The 14,933-nt window shown below is 42.4% G+C and overlaps 1 protein-coding gene across 5 annotated transcripts in view; it reads left to right on the forward strand.

Moving 5' to 3' along the window:
* The window catches only part of XRCC4 (X-ray repair cross complementing 4), a 162,623-nt gene that overhangs the window by 65,733 nt on the left and 81,957 nt on the right, over nt 1–14,933 (forward strand). For all 5 annotated transcript variants that reach the window (XM_071580525.1, XM_071580529.1, XM_071580527.1 and 2 more), the window contains 3 exons: nt 1,879–2,045; nt 6,887–7,039; nt 7,408–7,511. In XM_071580525.1, the coding sequence (XP_071436626.1) occupies nt 1,879–2,045; nt 6,887–7,039; nt 7,408–7,511 (424 nt within the window). The remainder of the gene's footprint in view (nt 1–1,878; nt 2,046–6,886; nt 7,040–7,407; nt 7,512–14,933) is intronic.

The following is a 14,933-nucleotide window of genomic DNA, read 5'->3' on the forward strand; positions in this document are numbered from 1 at the left end:
TTTTTCCATGATGTCCTTTATCTAGTTATTTTCCATGCCTTCCCAAGTAAAATGAGTTGAAAAGGTAAGGAAATGGCATTTCTGATTTTAATTGGTGAAATGACACAAAATAGTCTGAACTCTTCCCTAGGATGGTCGACTTACATTTATTAATATATATATTAATATATATTTTAAGATGTTATTGCTGTGTGTTCAATTTGAAAAGATGAGTAATTGTTCTATTCATATGGAAGTGCAATGATTTTGTCAAATTTTGATTTATGTCAGTCTTTTTGATAATATGCAAGAGAGGACCCCTTCTCCTTCAACATACCCCTCACCAGCTTTGTGCTTCTGCAGGTTTTCCAATGGATCCAAGTCATTTAAATGCCTTTTTCCTTAAAGACCTGCCTGTGTTGTAGTTCAGAGCTGGCCAAAATCTGGATTTTGTCATCCAAGCCACTCTGGATGCCTCAGGACCTGCTCCCTCCGTTTTCCACCAAGTCAGACAGTGGTGCTCCTGGGTTGGAGAGGCTCAGAAAACCCCGAGAGTTCCTCAGGCTTTTATCAGCTGCAGAAGTGTACCCTGAGGTAGCTCAGATTCCCCACCCTCTGCCCACTCCAGAGCACCAAACCAGGCCCTTCATTTCTGATTTGCTTTTCCTCAGATAACATGAGTGACCCTCCTCAAGTAGCCTCAATATCCTTCTCCCACTGCCTCGACTGTTGTGTGGGATATTTGTGTGTCTTCTCCCACCTTGGTTGTGGCTCAGCTGGTACTGGTTTGTGTGTATGGTTGAGCTAATCTTCCTTTAGTGTAAAAAACCCAACAGTTTTCTGTTGTTTCTCCCAGGCCAGACAGAACAAATCTGTTCAAACCTCTCATGTGTCCTGTACAGCATCCCCATTGCTGAAGAAATATGATTATTCATTATAGATCCTGTGCTTTAATCTCACTGAATTAGTGAGACTACTCTTTAATTGAAGGACTCCTTTTATTTACTGAGAACTTGCTTTCTGGACCTTGGAGGTGGCAACTTGCTGCTTAGTTTTTAGATATTAGCTACATAAACCCAGAGAATTCCAGGATATTTCACAGACTGCATATCACAGAATCCCAATTGGAAGGGACCCACATTCTTAGTTGGAAGGGACCCACAGGGATCATCAAGTCCAACTCAAGTCAGTGGCCCACACAGGGGTTTGAACCCATGACCTTGGCATTATACAACCAAGTTTTAACCAAGTGAGGTAATCTCAGGGTTATTTTGGGGTTAAAAGGGCCCTCTGGAGCCCCCCTAGTGCCACTCCCTGCCCAGGCAGGGGCACCCCCAGCAGTGACACAGGGCTGTGCCCAGGGGGGCTGCAATGTCCCCAACAGGGACACTGCACACCCTCCCTGGGCAGCTGGGCCAGGTTCTGCCACCCCCATGCAAAGCAGTTCTGCCTCATGCTGGGGGCACTGGTTGTGCTGGAGTTCATGGCCATTGCTCCTCGTGCTGTCCCTGTCCCGCTGAGCAGAGTGTGGGACCATCCTGTGCCACCCCTGGAGATGTTTGTGTGCAGTGATGAGTCCCCTCTCAGTCTGCTCCTCTCCAGACTGACCAGGCCCAGCTCCTGCAGGCTCTGCCCACCAGGGAGATGCTGCAGACCCCAAACCATCACTGTAAATGGCATGTAGAGTATTCCACATACTCCTCAATTCTCTGTGTGAGAAAGTGACTTTATAGTATTTCTTACACTTGTCAAATATGCATTAAAGTTTATAGGAGCAAAGTTTTGAGATCTTCCTTTGGCATAACTCTTTGGCATAACTCTTTGGCATAACTCTTTGGCATAACGTTGGGATAACTCTTGGGATAACTCTTTGAGATAATTCTTTCTTCCTTGTCCCAGTTCAGGCTCGGGTCTGTGAAGCTGCCAGAGGTCCCAAGCCCAGCAGAGGCAGTGAAGGAGCTCATTGGTTACTGCCTGGACAGCCTGGGAAAGCTGCAGGCCAGAAATGAACATCTGCAAAGAGAAAATGAACGGCTTTTCAGCAATTGGCACGACACAGAGGAGAGGTGAGTTACTGGGGGGTTCACAGGTGGCACCTGAGGAACTCACCAACAGCTCAACACAGGTTTTCATGCCCTTGGCAAGTGTCTCAAGCTCAGCTGCCCCAGCCTATGTAGTTGAAGATCTCCTTCTTTGTCAAGGATTACAAATTTGCAATTGAAATTGGTTTTAGCTTTATGAATTACAAAAAAACCCAACCCCATGTAGTTTTTGCTGAATCCTCTTCGCTTTCTTTAGGAAGACTTTCCCTTAACATTATTTTTTATAATTCTTAGTACTAGCAGTTTAAATTATTTACATTTTTGAGTGGGAAATAAGGTGCCATTCCTTTAATCTGTTTGCCATGTGGAAGGAGCCAGAGTTGAAAAACTAGTGTGGTATTATGGGGAAAAAAAAGTCAATATTTCACCGGAGATTTTTATAATTGCTGTTGCATTTATTATCTGAATTGTCTGTTACTCTGTAGTGCAGGGATGTGTCCTTGTTTCAGCACAAAACTCTTAGCATAGAGAAGTCAGAAATTTATCTTGTTTTTCTATAGCTTTACTTTAAAAAAACACATTTAGGAAGATTGATGAAAGAATGTAGCTAATTGGTGTTAATTTACCTTGAAAAAGAGACTTAACTTTTGGGAGGAGTTAGTTTTGTTTCCCTCTCATTAAAATGAGTAACAATTTCTCCTGACAGTCTCCCTGACAGGCACAGGGCCTCCCTAAGTAGTGTTTTACTGCTTAACAGTGTAATTGAACAATAGTGTATTGTATAACCACTGTTCTGTACTGCATTACACGCTGATGTGTAAGAGGCATTAGTGCTTGTATCAATTTCCATGGTGGGGTGGCCCTTCTACACAGTAACCCTAAAGAAAAGGAAAAAAAATTACCCTTGCCTGGCAGACTTTGCTCTGAGAAGCTGTGAAAGCTGGTGGATTTCTTTAGTGTGTTTATGGTTGGAATAGATAAAACATGATTTTTCAAAATAAACACTGAAAGTTTTATGGTCGTCAATCTTTGGGTATGTCTGCTAAATGGAGAATAAAATAGTTTAAAACCAGTTTTCATTATTGGCTTTTCCTGGCATTTAGTTTTGGTTTGGTTTGATTGGTTTGGGTTTTTTAATTCTTTTTGCCGCAGCCAAGTCTACCCTGTTGTCTCTTTTGGCTCCAGATGCTGGACCTGGTTTCTTAGGGCTGAACAAAGCTCTGCCTGTCTTTGTTCAGCAGGCAGGGTTTCAGGATTTACGTTCTATATCACTCACTGTGTTGAGGGGTAAAACATCAAATATAAAGCATGTGGTGTGGAGAATTGTGCTTCCACCTCGCCTGGAGCTAAGGCAGAGCAGCTCCACAGTCTCTGCCCCTGCAGCTCCCCGAGGTTCAAGTCTCTCTCTCTCTGGGACTGACTAGAATTAGAACAAAACATGCAGACTTCTGAGGGCTGGTTTTATTCTGCTTAAGCGTGGGGGATTGGATGGAGTAATTCAATCATCCCATTTCAGTTTCCCTGTTCCAGTTTTCTTGGCCATCACCAAGGTTTTGTGAGCAAGTGCGTGGCTGGGGCTGCGTGTGTGTGTACACCTCAGGGATGGGTGAGTTAAAATATAGCAGAATAGCTGTTGGGTTTATTTCATATAGGTAGTCCAAGGCCAGGTTGGACATGGCTTGGTGCAGCCTGGGATGGTGAAAGTTGTCCCTGCCCATGGCAGGGGGTGGCACTGGGTGGGCTTTAATGTCCCTTCTGGCCCAACCCAGTCTGTCATTCTACAATAATTAAAGTGGTAAAATTAAGTATAATAATACGTAGCAAAATAATCCCTTGAAGAGTAAAAAATAATTTCTGATTTAGGCATGGTGTGCATTTTTTATCAGGCATCTAAAATTGGTGTAGACAAGCCAAATTCAAAATAACTCCTATTTATGTTGTGGTCAACTACAGTGAGAGTCTATTTAAACCACAGCTTATAAAAATGCAAGCTAGGTACTTTAGTGCTTGAAACTGCCTCTTCAGCATTAGCTCATCAGGATTCCATACCACTGCCAGTGTTGTGGGAAGGGCGGCTCTGAAATGCAATGGAGCAGTGCCATGATATCCAGGAATGATTTTAGAGCCCTGAGAACAAGGATGAATAGCAGAGATGTTGGATTCTTCTGCTGGAGTGTGGAAAATGCCACTGATAATTAAATAAGTGCCATGAAGTTACACAGTTCACGTTGACCTCTGTGGGTTGTGTGGGATGACTCTGTTGAGGCAGCACTTAAGAACTCGGTTTCCTCAATTTATTTTTTGTCATAGGAGCTGGTTTCTGTGGGCTGTGCAAGCCTTTTGATGCCTGTCAGCCTGGGTGCTTCTGGCACCTTAAAAGCACTGCACTTACCCAGCAGAGAGAACTGAGGATACACAAATTGGAAAGTACCACTCCAGCCATTAACCTCCATTTATTTTCACTGTGCTCAGAAGTTGCCTCTTTGATGAGCAGCTCCTCTCTTTGGCCTGGGGAGATGGTGTTTCTGGGAGACAAAACACACACAGGCAGCAGCACGTGGCCAATTGCAGTTAAATTCTTTATTTGTAGTCTCTGAGGAATTGGGATGAAATCCAGAGAACTCTGCTTGGTGGTCACATAATTCAGGTGACTCAGTGGATCCCAAAGGCTCTGCAGGGCCACCCCACCTGCACGGTTAATGCATCCCTGTTCCCAGGCAGCAAAGGACTGTTGCTTTTTACCACTCTAAGTACCAGATATTATCTCAATTGGTTAAAACCTGGTTGTAATAATGCCAAGATCATGGGTTCAATCCCCTGTGTGGGCCACTGACTGAAGAGTTGGACTCAATGATCCTTGTGGGTTCCTTCCAACTCAGAATAGTCTGGGACTCTGTGATTTTAGAGGTTCATAACTCACAAATATAGCATTAATGTAACACTGATTTACACTGATGGTGTGCTATATCAAATTAACGTCATATCTGTGTCTGGAGAGTGTATTTGCACATGGATAACTTTAACAGGAGAAAAATAAAAAAAGTGTTCCCATAAATGAAAACAATCACATAAGATTAACTGATGGCAAACTACTAATTGGCTTTGCCACAGGGAAGAGTTAATATTCTAATCTGTGCATGCAGTCAGTATATATATTTCCAGATGCTAAATTTTTGCTGCAGAGACTGAAGAAATGGCTGGAATTGCAGTAGGTTCCTGTACTACACTCCTTACAGTCCAGGTGGCAGCAGCTTTACCTCACTGAAGTTCCATTTACATGGATTTCCATCAGTGGATGTCTTTGCAGGACTCAAGGGCCCCACTGAAATTGTCTTATATGGCACTTTTCTTTGCCAAGTGGGCAGAATTTCTCAGTGTAACTATTAGAACCTCAACTGCTCCAACACAAACCAGTGCCTTGGCAAAAGAAAGCCACAGTAATAACCACTTTCCCTGGTTTCTGTGTGGGAGAGGGGACTGTTCTGTAGGATTGGATACAGACAGGATTAGCATATTTTAGACAAAATCCCTTCTTTTCCCCCCTTCTTTATGTACAGAGACACAGTTAGTTTCGAGCATGTCCAGGCTCTTCTGGGCCCTTTATTAGCATTTATGGTTCTTTGTGAATTGTCTGTTTGTTCTCCACTAAACAGTTAACTTCCCTTTTGTAGGTGGAAAGTCTCCTGGTAGTTGATTAGTACATATGATCTTTCATTTAGGAATTATTGAACTGATCTATATGGTAATGATGTTCTGCTATTTGCATTTAAATTAGATGAATTATTTATCAACTATCAAGCATATCCCTAAAGCACTGCAGAGTAGACTTAATACTTCATGAGATTTTGGGGTTTTTTTGCTATTGTCTTTCTTCTTACATCATAGATGGTTTTGATCTATGAACAAAATAATTAGTATTTATGTAGGAAATCCATTGAAATCTCTTACTTTGTAAATGAATAATTTTTAAATCTGTTAAATGTTTGGGTTTAATAACAAAATAAACATCCTAAACTTTTTTTACCAGCCTTGCACAGGTTGGTGAAAAGAATGTTTATGACTCTTTGCTGTATTTACCACAATCAGTAAGACTATCGCGATGTTTATTTGCTTGTTGTGTACACAGCTAAAAAAATGTTTGTTGTTCAACCCCAGGATTAAAAGGTTATGAAATATAAGAAGTAAATGTAGAATTACATTTGCTACACATCATTTATTATGCTCACGTTTGCTTATATTCCAGTTTTGCTTTGTTTATGAGACATTATACATCCATATTCTTAATTTTATATTTCCATTTTGCTTCTTTTTATTGACATTCACCTACCACAGGTTAAAATGTTTTAAAAAAAAACCCTGAAGAATATTTTACTCTGAAGACATTAATTAGGAGCTTTTAAACATTTCTGTGTTTGAGTTTCCCCCTCCTTGAAATATATTTCACATAATAGTGTGTGGTCCAGACTTGAGACCTGTCAAGCTTAATCATATCTATTTATAATCTCATTATGTGTGTCCTGCTAAGGTGTGCCCACTATGGGGGTTCAGCACTGAACATAAAGAACACTTGCCTATTTAAATTTGAGTTGTCCCAGGTGAAGGTGTGCAACAACCCATCCAAAAAAAAAAGGAAATGTTCACATTTGGAAACTTTGCTCTTTTGGTAGCAAAGTTCATTTCACTTTTCTGAGGAAAACAAAAAAAAAGCTTCTTGTGGCCTATTTGAGACACAGAATGCTGGACTGGTCCTGAGTGGTTTGGGATGGGATTCCTCCAAGAGGAACTCTGGCCTCACTACAGAATTTTCTTCCAGGAAACAGTGATTTTTAAAGAGAATCAATGAAACAGCAAATTTTATGTTGCAGGCTGGAGAAATGTGTGGAGGCCAAAGAGGAGCTGGAGGCAGATCTTTACCACAGGTTTGTTCTGGTGCTGAACGAGAAGAAGGCAAAGATAAGAAGCTTACAGAAGCTGCTGAGTGAAGCCAAAGAACCTGCAGCAGATGCCAAAAGTTCAAGGTAGCTTTCCATTTTCTTGTGTTTCCTGGTGTGGTACCTGGTGCTTGTTTCAGTTTGGTTTAGTTCGCATGTCTTTGGCACTAACAGGGGAGGGACAGTTGTCCCTGAGTGTCCATAACAATGCTGTTAGTCATGGGAGAGGAGGATTCTCCCTGGCATCCCTGCAAAGAGCAGCATATTGCTTTGGGTGCTGTAGCCAAGAACTAAACACCCAGTGAGTCTGTCCTGTCTTCTGCTGGGCTGCAGCTGATTTTCGAATCAGAGTGGTAATTTCATATACATTCATATACATTCCCCCTGAATTATTTGATTCCTTTGGAAAACAAAAATATCTAATTGTTTCAATTTTTTAAAAATCTTTTTCCTAGGAGTAGTATGGCCACTACTCAGATGGCTATAAAGAGAGAAGATGACTATGCTGCCACCACTGACAAGGAAAGTGAAAGTTTAACACAGGCCATGTTGCCATCAGGTAAGACAGAAAGTATTGCCTTTGGGTGATACCAGACAGGCTTTATGTGAATAAACCTTAAGGAAGACAAAATACCACCTGACAGATTACTCTGTGACAAGCCAACCTGCAAGCCTTAAAAATATCTCCCTTGAAGCAGAGGATAATACTGCCATTTTCAAATTAGAGGGAGAGGAGGTTTAAAAGCACATTGCACAAGTGAAGGCACTGTCATTTCTTCCAGAATGACAAATTGCACACTCTGCAGAACTAATGACAGTCTAACAGTACCTGAACCATCAACAATTCCATTTGAAATTCTAGGAATCATGATGTGTATGTGATGATTGATAAAGTGTAAAATCTACTTCCTGACAGTTTCAATAGTGTTTAAAAAGGGGGAAAGAGAGGAGGTTTTACAGCTATAAAAAGAGCTGTGTGCATAAATGGAATAAAATTATATTTATAGCAGAATTCACTTTAATTTGTCAGTGAATTTTTGGCCTTGTGAAGGTGCTCATGAAAATTTGATAATTTTTTCCAAGACTAGAATCTTGTAAAATGTGTGGGATATAGTGATGGCCTATTCTACAATACCAGATATTTAACTGTGAATCAGAATCCTGGCAAGTCTTTAGCAAACTAATAGGAATGCACAGGACAAATGCTGTCAAAGTTTTAAAACTGCACTGATAGTCACTATATAATCATATATATGTGTGTGTACGTATATATGTGTATGTATATATATGTATTTTTATGTATACAAAAATATTCCCCTCAGGTCTGTGAAATTTTCTGTGGGCTCTGTCACTGGAGGTTTTTATTTCCACCATAGGTAAAGGTAATCAAGACAAGACTCTTCCTGTAAAACACCAGTTTTCTGTGCAAACTGGGAACCAGAAGTGTCCAAGACGCTGATACCAGTGGCAAAAAACCCTCCCATGAGCCTGTTTGTCAAAGGCTTTCTGGGGTGATGGTATAAATTAGGCAGAGCTTTCAGGCCAGTGGAGAAAATCAAAATCAGGGAAAGAGATCATTTTTTGTTGTACTGTGCTCTTCAAGAGTCTTTGCTTTCCAGTGGTGGTTGGTCAGTTCAGGTAACAATATGAGAAATACTTTGTTTTGTTAGAGGGGAAGGAAAAGTGAAAGGTGTTGAGTTCTTCTAGGTTCAGTGTGTGATTTTTGATACATATGCATTTTAAAATGGACACAACCTCCACTGCCCTTCAGCCAATTATGAGGGACTGAGCTGATCAATGTTACAAGAAAATAGAATATTTTTGTTTGATTTGTAAACAAAAATGTGTTTTCTTTTGCCTTTGAGGGCTGCAATACTCAGGATTTTGATCCTGATTGGAAAGCTCTTCCAGCTGCAAAATTTGCAAATATTACAAAAACTATAAACTTAATCCTTTGGGTAACACCCTCAAAGTTTTCCAAGGTAATGGCATTGTTGGTCCTGCACAGTGAGCATCACTTGGGTCAGTTGATGCTCCCCCTGTGTGCACAGTTTGTCTTTCAGTGAACTGTAGGAAAGCACAGGTTTGTGCTGAGGATCTGGAGTCTGGTCTAGAATTTTCACGTGCAGAAAGAGTTCTGAGGCAGACTCTGAGGTGTGTCTATGGAGAAAACAGTGATTCAGGGATGAGTAGAATAGTGGATAGTGAAGCTCATTACATGAAACATCAAGGACTGTAAGACATAAAAGATACTAATGGTAATATTTGGGATTTTTTCTGCTTACCTTGGTTTTCCTATCTCTTTGTCAAACATTACATTTCTTTTCCTTTTGGACTTGGAATGTCATTGTGTGGATTGCAGGAGTGAGTGAGAATTACGAGATTATTGGGTTTGTTTTATTAGGTATTGGAGAAGCCCCCAGTCACGAGAGAAAATCATAATTAAATCACTTCTTTGGAAGGGGAGTGAAGGCAGGTGTGTATGTGCAGACACATGCACATACTAAAAGTGCATCTGCAAAAAATCCACTAGTAATTGCAAAAGCAGGTGATTTGGTTTGTGTTCAGAGGGCAAGAGTAGGGGTAGGTGCATCATAATGTAGCTCAGTTCTGTGAGCCCAGGAGGGTGTGGAACAGGAGCTTTGAAACACGGACTTTGTACAATCACCACCTAGTCAGGATATGCTGAACTGCAAAGTTAAAACTCTGCACATTTTTCTCAGCCACCTGTAATTGTTCTCCTTCCTGAGTTTTTGGGGCACTGAAGGCATTCCAGTGGATTTGGACAAAAAACCCTGCTGATACTTGACTGCAAGAGAATTAAATGGCACATTTCCTTATTAGTCTGGTGTTGATCCCATCCAAATGTTGGAACAAGACCCAAGGTAAAAAGACATTAGGAAAAAGTGTAAGAATGATGAATTGCAGTCTTTGTAAAGGGCCTGCAAGAAACTGGAGCCTGAAAACTTGGTTGGTACTGCTGTCAGCTGTGATGAGATTACCTGCTGGCTGGTCAGCTAGTGGAGTAATAGAGTGACTTCCATAACATACCATGTTGCACAATGTTTTATTCAAGGAATTAGAACATGGAAATCAACATAACTCAAGATAAATGTATTGTCAGATGAGGTAATCTTTTCTGTCTCAAAATACAAATGGAGAGTTATCAGTCCTTGTATCTGTGGAGTGTGAAATTGAGGATGGTTTGTATAAACCAGTTTGCATTTTATGATACACCAACTACAAGCAAAATGAACTGACACAGTGTAATACTGTGATTTTCAGTCCTTTGACAGCTACATTTCACTTGGGAAAACCAACAGTGTCTCCAGCTGTGCTTAGTGTAACTCCTTCTGTCACCTAAAACTGGGATTATCTCCAGGAATTCCCATCACCTTCCCCAGATGGGGACTCATTCACAGCTCCTTGATGCAGTGCTGTGTCAAGTTGGGACACCCAGGCTGGAAAAGAATGAATTTGTTACCAAGTTAGGGACAATAATGTTGTGATAAGAGTGGAAGGTTTCGCCTTACAATAGCAGATAAACTATAACCTAAATGTTTACCTAAAATTTTAGGGGGTTTGGCTTTTATGGAACAATTCATAGGTATGATTTATGATTTGCTTTTTGACAGCAGTTTCTGCTTCATTGCTTAAAGCTCAGATTGACTAAACTATGGCAGTTTATTCTCTAATCTGTACACTAATGTATATATACCATTAGTGTATAGATGCTTTATATACCAAAAGAAAAAATTAAAATAGAATTAGTAACTGTATCAAAGCACACAGAAAAACAGCTGATGTGTGTGAGAAGTGCAACTTTTAGAAACAATGCTGCTTGTCACTCCATACAACAGCTTTGCCCATCATGCCATGAACGTGGGGGGAAATTTACTTGAAATTAGGATTGTGAATGTGAGATTGAAGAAGACACACAACCCCAGCTTTCACTGCACTTTAATAAATTCTTCTGCAGCAGCTACAGATGATGTGTTTGGTCCTTGTGAGTGCCTGTGAGCTTCTGTTTGAGGGAGGAAGGAAGAGAGGAAGGCAATTCTTATCCTGTTAAGCACTTCTTTTCATGGATGGTGTGTTAGGAATGTTTCTTGGGAGCAGTGGGAGGTTGCTTTTGGTTTGGTTTGTTACTGTTTTGGTTGAGGGTTGGTAAGATTCTGTCTGAGTCAATAAAACCAGGTAATAGTTGCTGTTTCCTCTACTGGTATGTCAACACAATTCAAGCAGGCTTGGAAATATCACAGAGGTGTTGAGTGGAGTGAGACTGTTGTTCCTTTCAAGTGCTGTTGCCAACTGGCCTGTGGAAAAAAAAAGGCTGGAAATGGCCAAAAAAAGGGCTGGAAATGGCCATTCTGTATTTGTCTAAGCTCACAAGGGTGCCTGGGTGACAGCATGATGCCACCACACTGATACAAGATGTTTCTGTCATTTTAGAATGCAGAAACACTTATTCTTTATGTCTTGAGTAATTAATTTTATTTAACTAAGTATTAATTTAAGTATTCTGGATTAAGGACAATCCAAAAGCAACCCAGCTATTACTGGTTCCTCTTTCTTCTCCTCTGTGCTGAGTTTGATTGTTTTTATTTACCTGCTGAGTCTTCCCAGGGATCCTAAAATGACAGTTAGATTATCAGACTAATAAAACATTTGATACCATGGTTGGCAATCATGTCTTTATCCTATAAATTAGACCATTTTATTAACTGAAAAATACTTCAGTGATCCACATGTGAGGAAGTTTTTAAAACAGGTATAGGGATTTGTCTTGGTTTGAGATAAGCAACTGCCAACCCCCCCAAGCACAGAGAGAAAAGCCTCCCTCCCAACACCAGGGAAAGGGAGGAAAAGAGAGGGGAAAGAAAAAAAAACACTTCAAACTGCATCTATACTAAATCTACATATATTTTTCACAGAAAGAAAGAGACAATTAGAAGAGAGTACAAATATACACTCACACAAGTCTACAACAACAAGTTCCCCACGTCAACTTCTTAACAAACACACAAATTCTACTGTCTTAACTACACATTACTTAAGAAGAAGCTTATTCTCCAGGGAGACAAACCCAAGCAGAAAGGAGAGACACAGAACAACACATTTTACTTTCCTGAGGTACCCTGTGAGCCAGTGGTGGGCCTGGTCCTCTCCATCCCCCCTGGGACAGCATCGTGCGTCCTCCCAAGAGGAGGCTGAGAAGCGACTGCCTTAACCACTCCCACACTGGTTCCTGCTTCCCTGGAGATGATGTCATAATGTGGTATGGAATACAAACTTACTGGCTAGAAGAGGTCAGCTGTTAGCTCAGCCCAGCTCAAGTCAGCTGACAGCTTCGGCCTAGTCCACACTTCAGGGCCCAAATCTAGGCCCACCTAGGTGAACCCATAACATTCTCCACCCCTTATTCCATACCATATTATGTCACTCATATCTTAGGTTCTCATGCTTAAACACTTATTTTTTTTTTTTCAGGGCTGATTTCCACCCCTCCATAATGTGGCTAAGAGTCCATTAGGATGGGGTAGATATTTCAGATGGAAACAAAGCAGGTCATCTCAGGTTATCTTATCTGATGGTTCATGTCTTTCAATAGGGTTACCATCCTCTCTTCAGGAGTCTCTAGTTTCCCACTGGGGTTAAAATAGTGTTCACAGTCAGATCCACCCCTTGGCCTCATCCACCTACAGGTGGTCTGAGGCATCATAGGCCCACTGAGCCAGGAACAACCCTCCCCCAGCCAGTCCAGGGTGTGATGTTCTTCATTGGCTCGGCTCTTGGGCACATCAACACTCACACGATGGGTTTTCAAAGATTCAACTCAAACGGCAGTGTCCCACCACACGTCAACAGCTTACACAGGCTTCTCTTCATGTCTTTCTCCTCGGTCACACAGCAGTACTACAGTTAACCATGTGAGCCATCCCCCTTAGCAGCAGTCCTAACAGCTTTGGCAGCCTCGGAAGCAGCCCCGACAGCAGCACAAGCAAGCAGCAGAGGCAGGAGCAGCCCCAGCGGCTCGCCAGCCCTGGCTCGCTTGCAGCCCTGGCTTGGCTTGCAGCCTCTCACGGCTCGCAGCCTCTCATGGCTCGCAGCCTCTCACGGCTCACAGCCTCTCACGGCTCGTGGCCTCTCATGGCTCGTGGCCTCTCACAGCTCACAGCCTCTCACGGCTCGTGGCCTCTCACAGCTCACAGCCTCTCACGGCTCGCAGCCTCCCCCGGCTCGCTCGCAGCCCTGGTGGCAGCCCCGCCAGTGACAGCTCCGGCTCCTGCGGGTCGCTCAGCACTGCGGGCGCTGGTTCTGGGCGCCGCATCTGTTGGGTTCTCTGCAGGGGGCTCCGCAGCACCTCTTTTCCCTGTTCACTGGGGTCTCACAATGGCAAGCACTCTTCACAACTGTGGATAACCTTAGGAACAGTGTTCACGGTTAAATCCACCCCTCGACTTTATCCACCTGCAGGTGGCCTGAGGGACGATGGGCCCATTGAGCCAGGAACACCTCCTCCCCATGCCAGTCCAGGTGAGATGCTGCTCATCAGCTCCTGGGCACATCAGCATTCACATGATGAGTCCTCAGGGATTCAACTCAAACAGCCGTGTCTTGCCACACACGAACAGCTTTCATGGGCCTCTCTTTTCTGCAGTGGCTGCATTCACAGCAGGCACCAGTCGAGCTGTTTGAACTCACAAAGACAGTGAAACAGTGAAAACGAGCATTCAACAGCAAGGGAGAGTTGTTTACATTTTCTGTTCTGGATGTACTTAAACAAGGCACTTATCAATCTATGTTTCTACAACAATCCTCCCGGGAAGCCTGCCAAGATCCTGGGACACCCGCCAAGGTCCTCTGTCGCTCCCGAGTTTCCCGGCCAATGCACCATTAACTGTCTTGGTTTGAGATAAGCAACTGCCAACCCCCCCAAGCACAGAGAGAAAAGCCTCCCTCCCAACACCAGGGAAAGGGAGGAAAAGAGAGGGGAAAGAAAAAAAAACACTTCAAACTGCATCTATACTAAATCTACATATATTTTTCACAGAAAGAAAGAGACAATTAGAAGAGAGTACAAATATACACTCACACAAGTCTACAACAACAAGTTCCCCACGTCAACTTCTTAACAAACACACAAATTCTACTGTCTTAACTACACATTACTTAAGAAGAAGCTTATTCTCCAGGGAGACAAACCCAAGCAGAAAGGAGAGACACAGAACAACACATTTTACTTTCCTGAGGTACCCTGTGAGCCAGTGGTGGGCCTGGTCCTCTCCATCCCCCCTGGGACAGCATCGTGCGTCCTCCCAAGAGGAGGCTGAGAAGCGACTGCCTTAACCACTCCCACACTGGTTCCTGCTTCCCTGGAGATGATGTCATAATGTGGTATGGAATACAAACTTACTGGCTAGAAGAGGTCAGCTGTTAGCTCAGCCCAGCTCAAGTCAGCTGACAGCTTCGGCCTAGTCCACACTTCAGGGCCCAAATATAGGCCCACCTAGGTGAACCCATAACAGGATTGGATAAAGGTTCACCCTTTTTGCCTCCTTCCCAGGAGCCTGAAAGGCAGATGGAAGGAAATAGTTTCTCCCTTCACAGCGTTTGGAAGGTGACCAGAAAAGAGAACCTTATTCCTCATCCCAAATATATGATGAAACTGCAGGGGGAGATTTAAATAGTGAAATCTGTAATTGATGTATGAAGGATAACACAGCAGGTGGAAGATAATGGAAGGAATTATTTTACAACTTATTATTGTAATTTTCAGTTATAATGCCATAAATATGTGGCTGCATTCAAGGCTGCTGGGCACCAGTTTATACTCAGCTTGTATCCTCTCTTTTGTAGTTTCTCTTGTCCCTGAGTTCCTTAGTTGTATTTCACATTATAATTGGTGGAAGTTACTGCTCCTTGGGGTGAGGAAGGATCTCATGATGTGGCCTGTTGGATTAAGTAAAATTTTATGATC

The sequence above is a fragment of the Pithys albifrons genome, chromosome Z, assembly GCF_047495875.1.
Source record: "Pithys albifrons albifrons isolate INPA30051 chromosome Z, PitAlb_v1, whole genome shotgun sequence".
NCBI classification, from domain to species: Eukaryota; Metazoa; Chordata; class Aves; order Passeriformes; family Thamnophilidae; genus Pithys; species Pithys albifrons.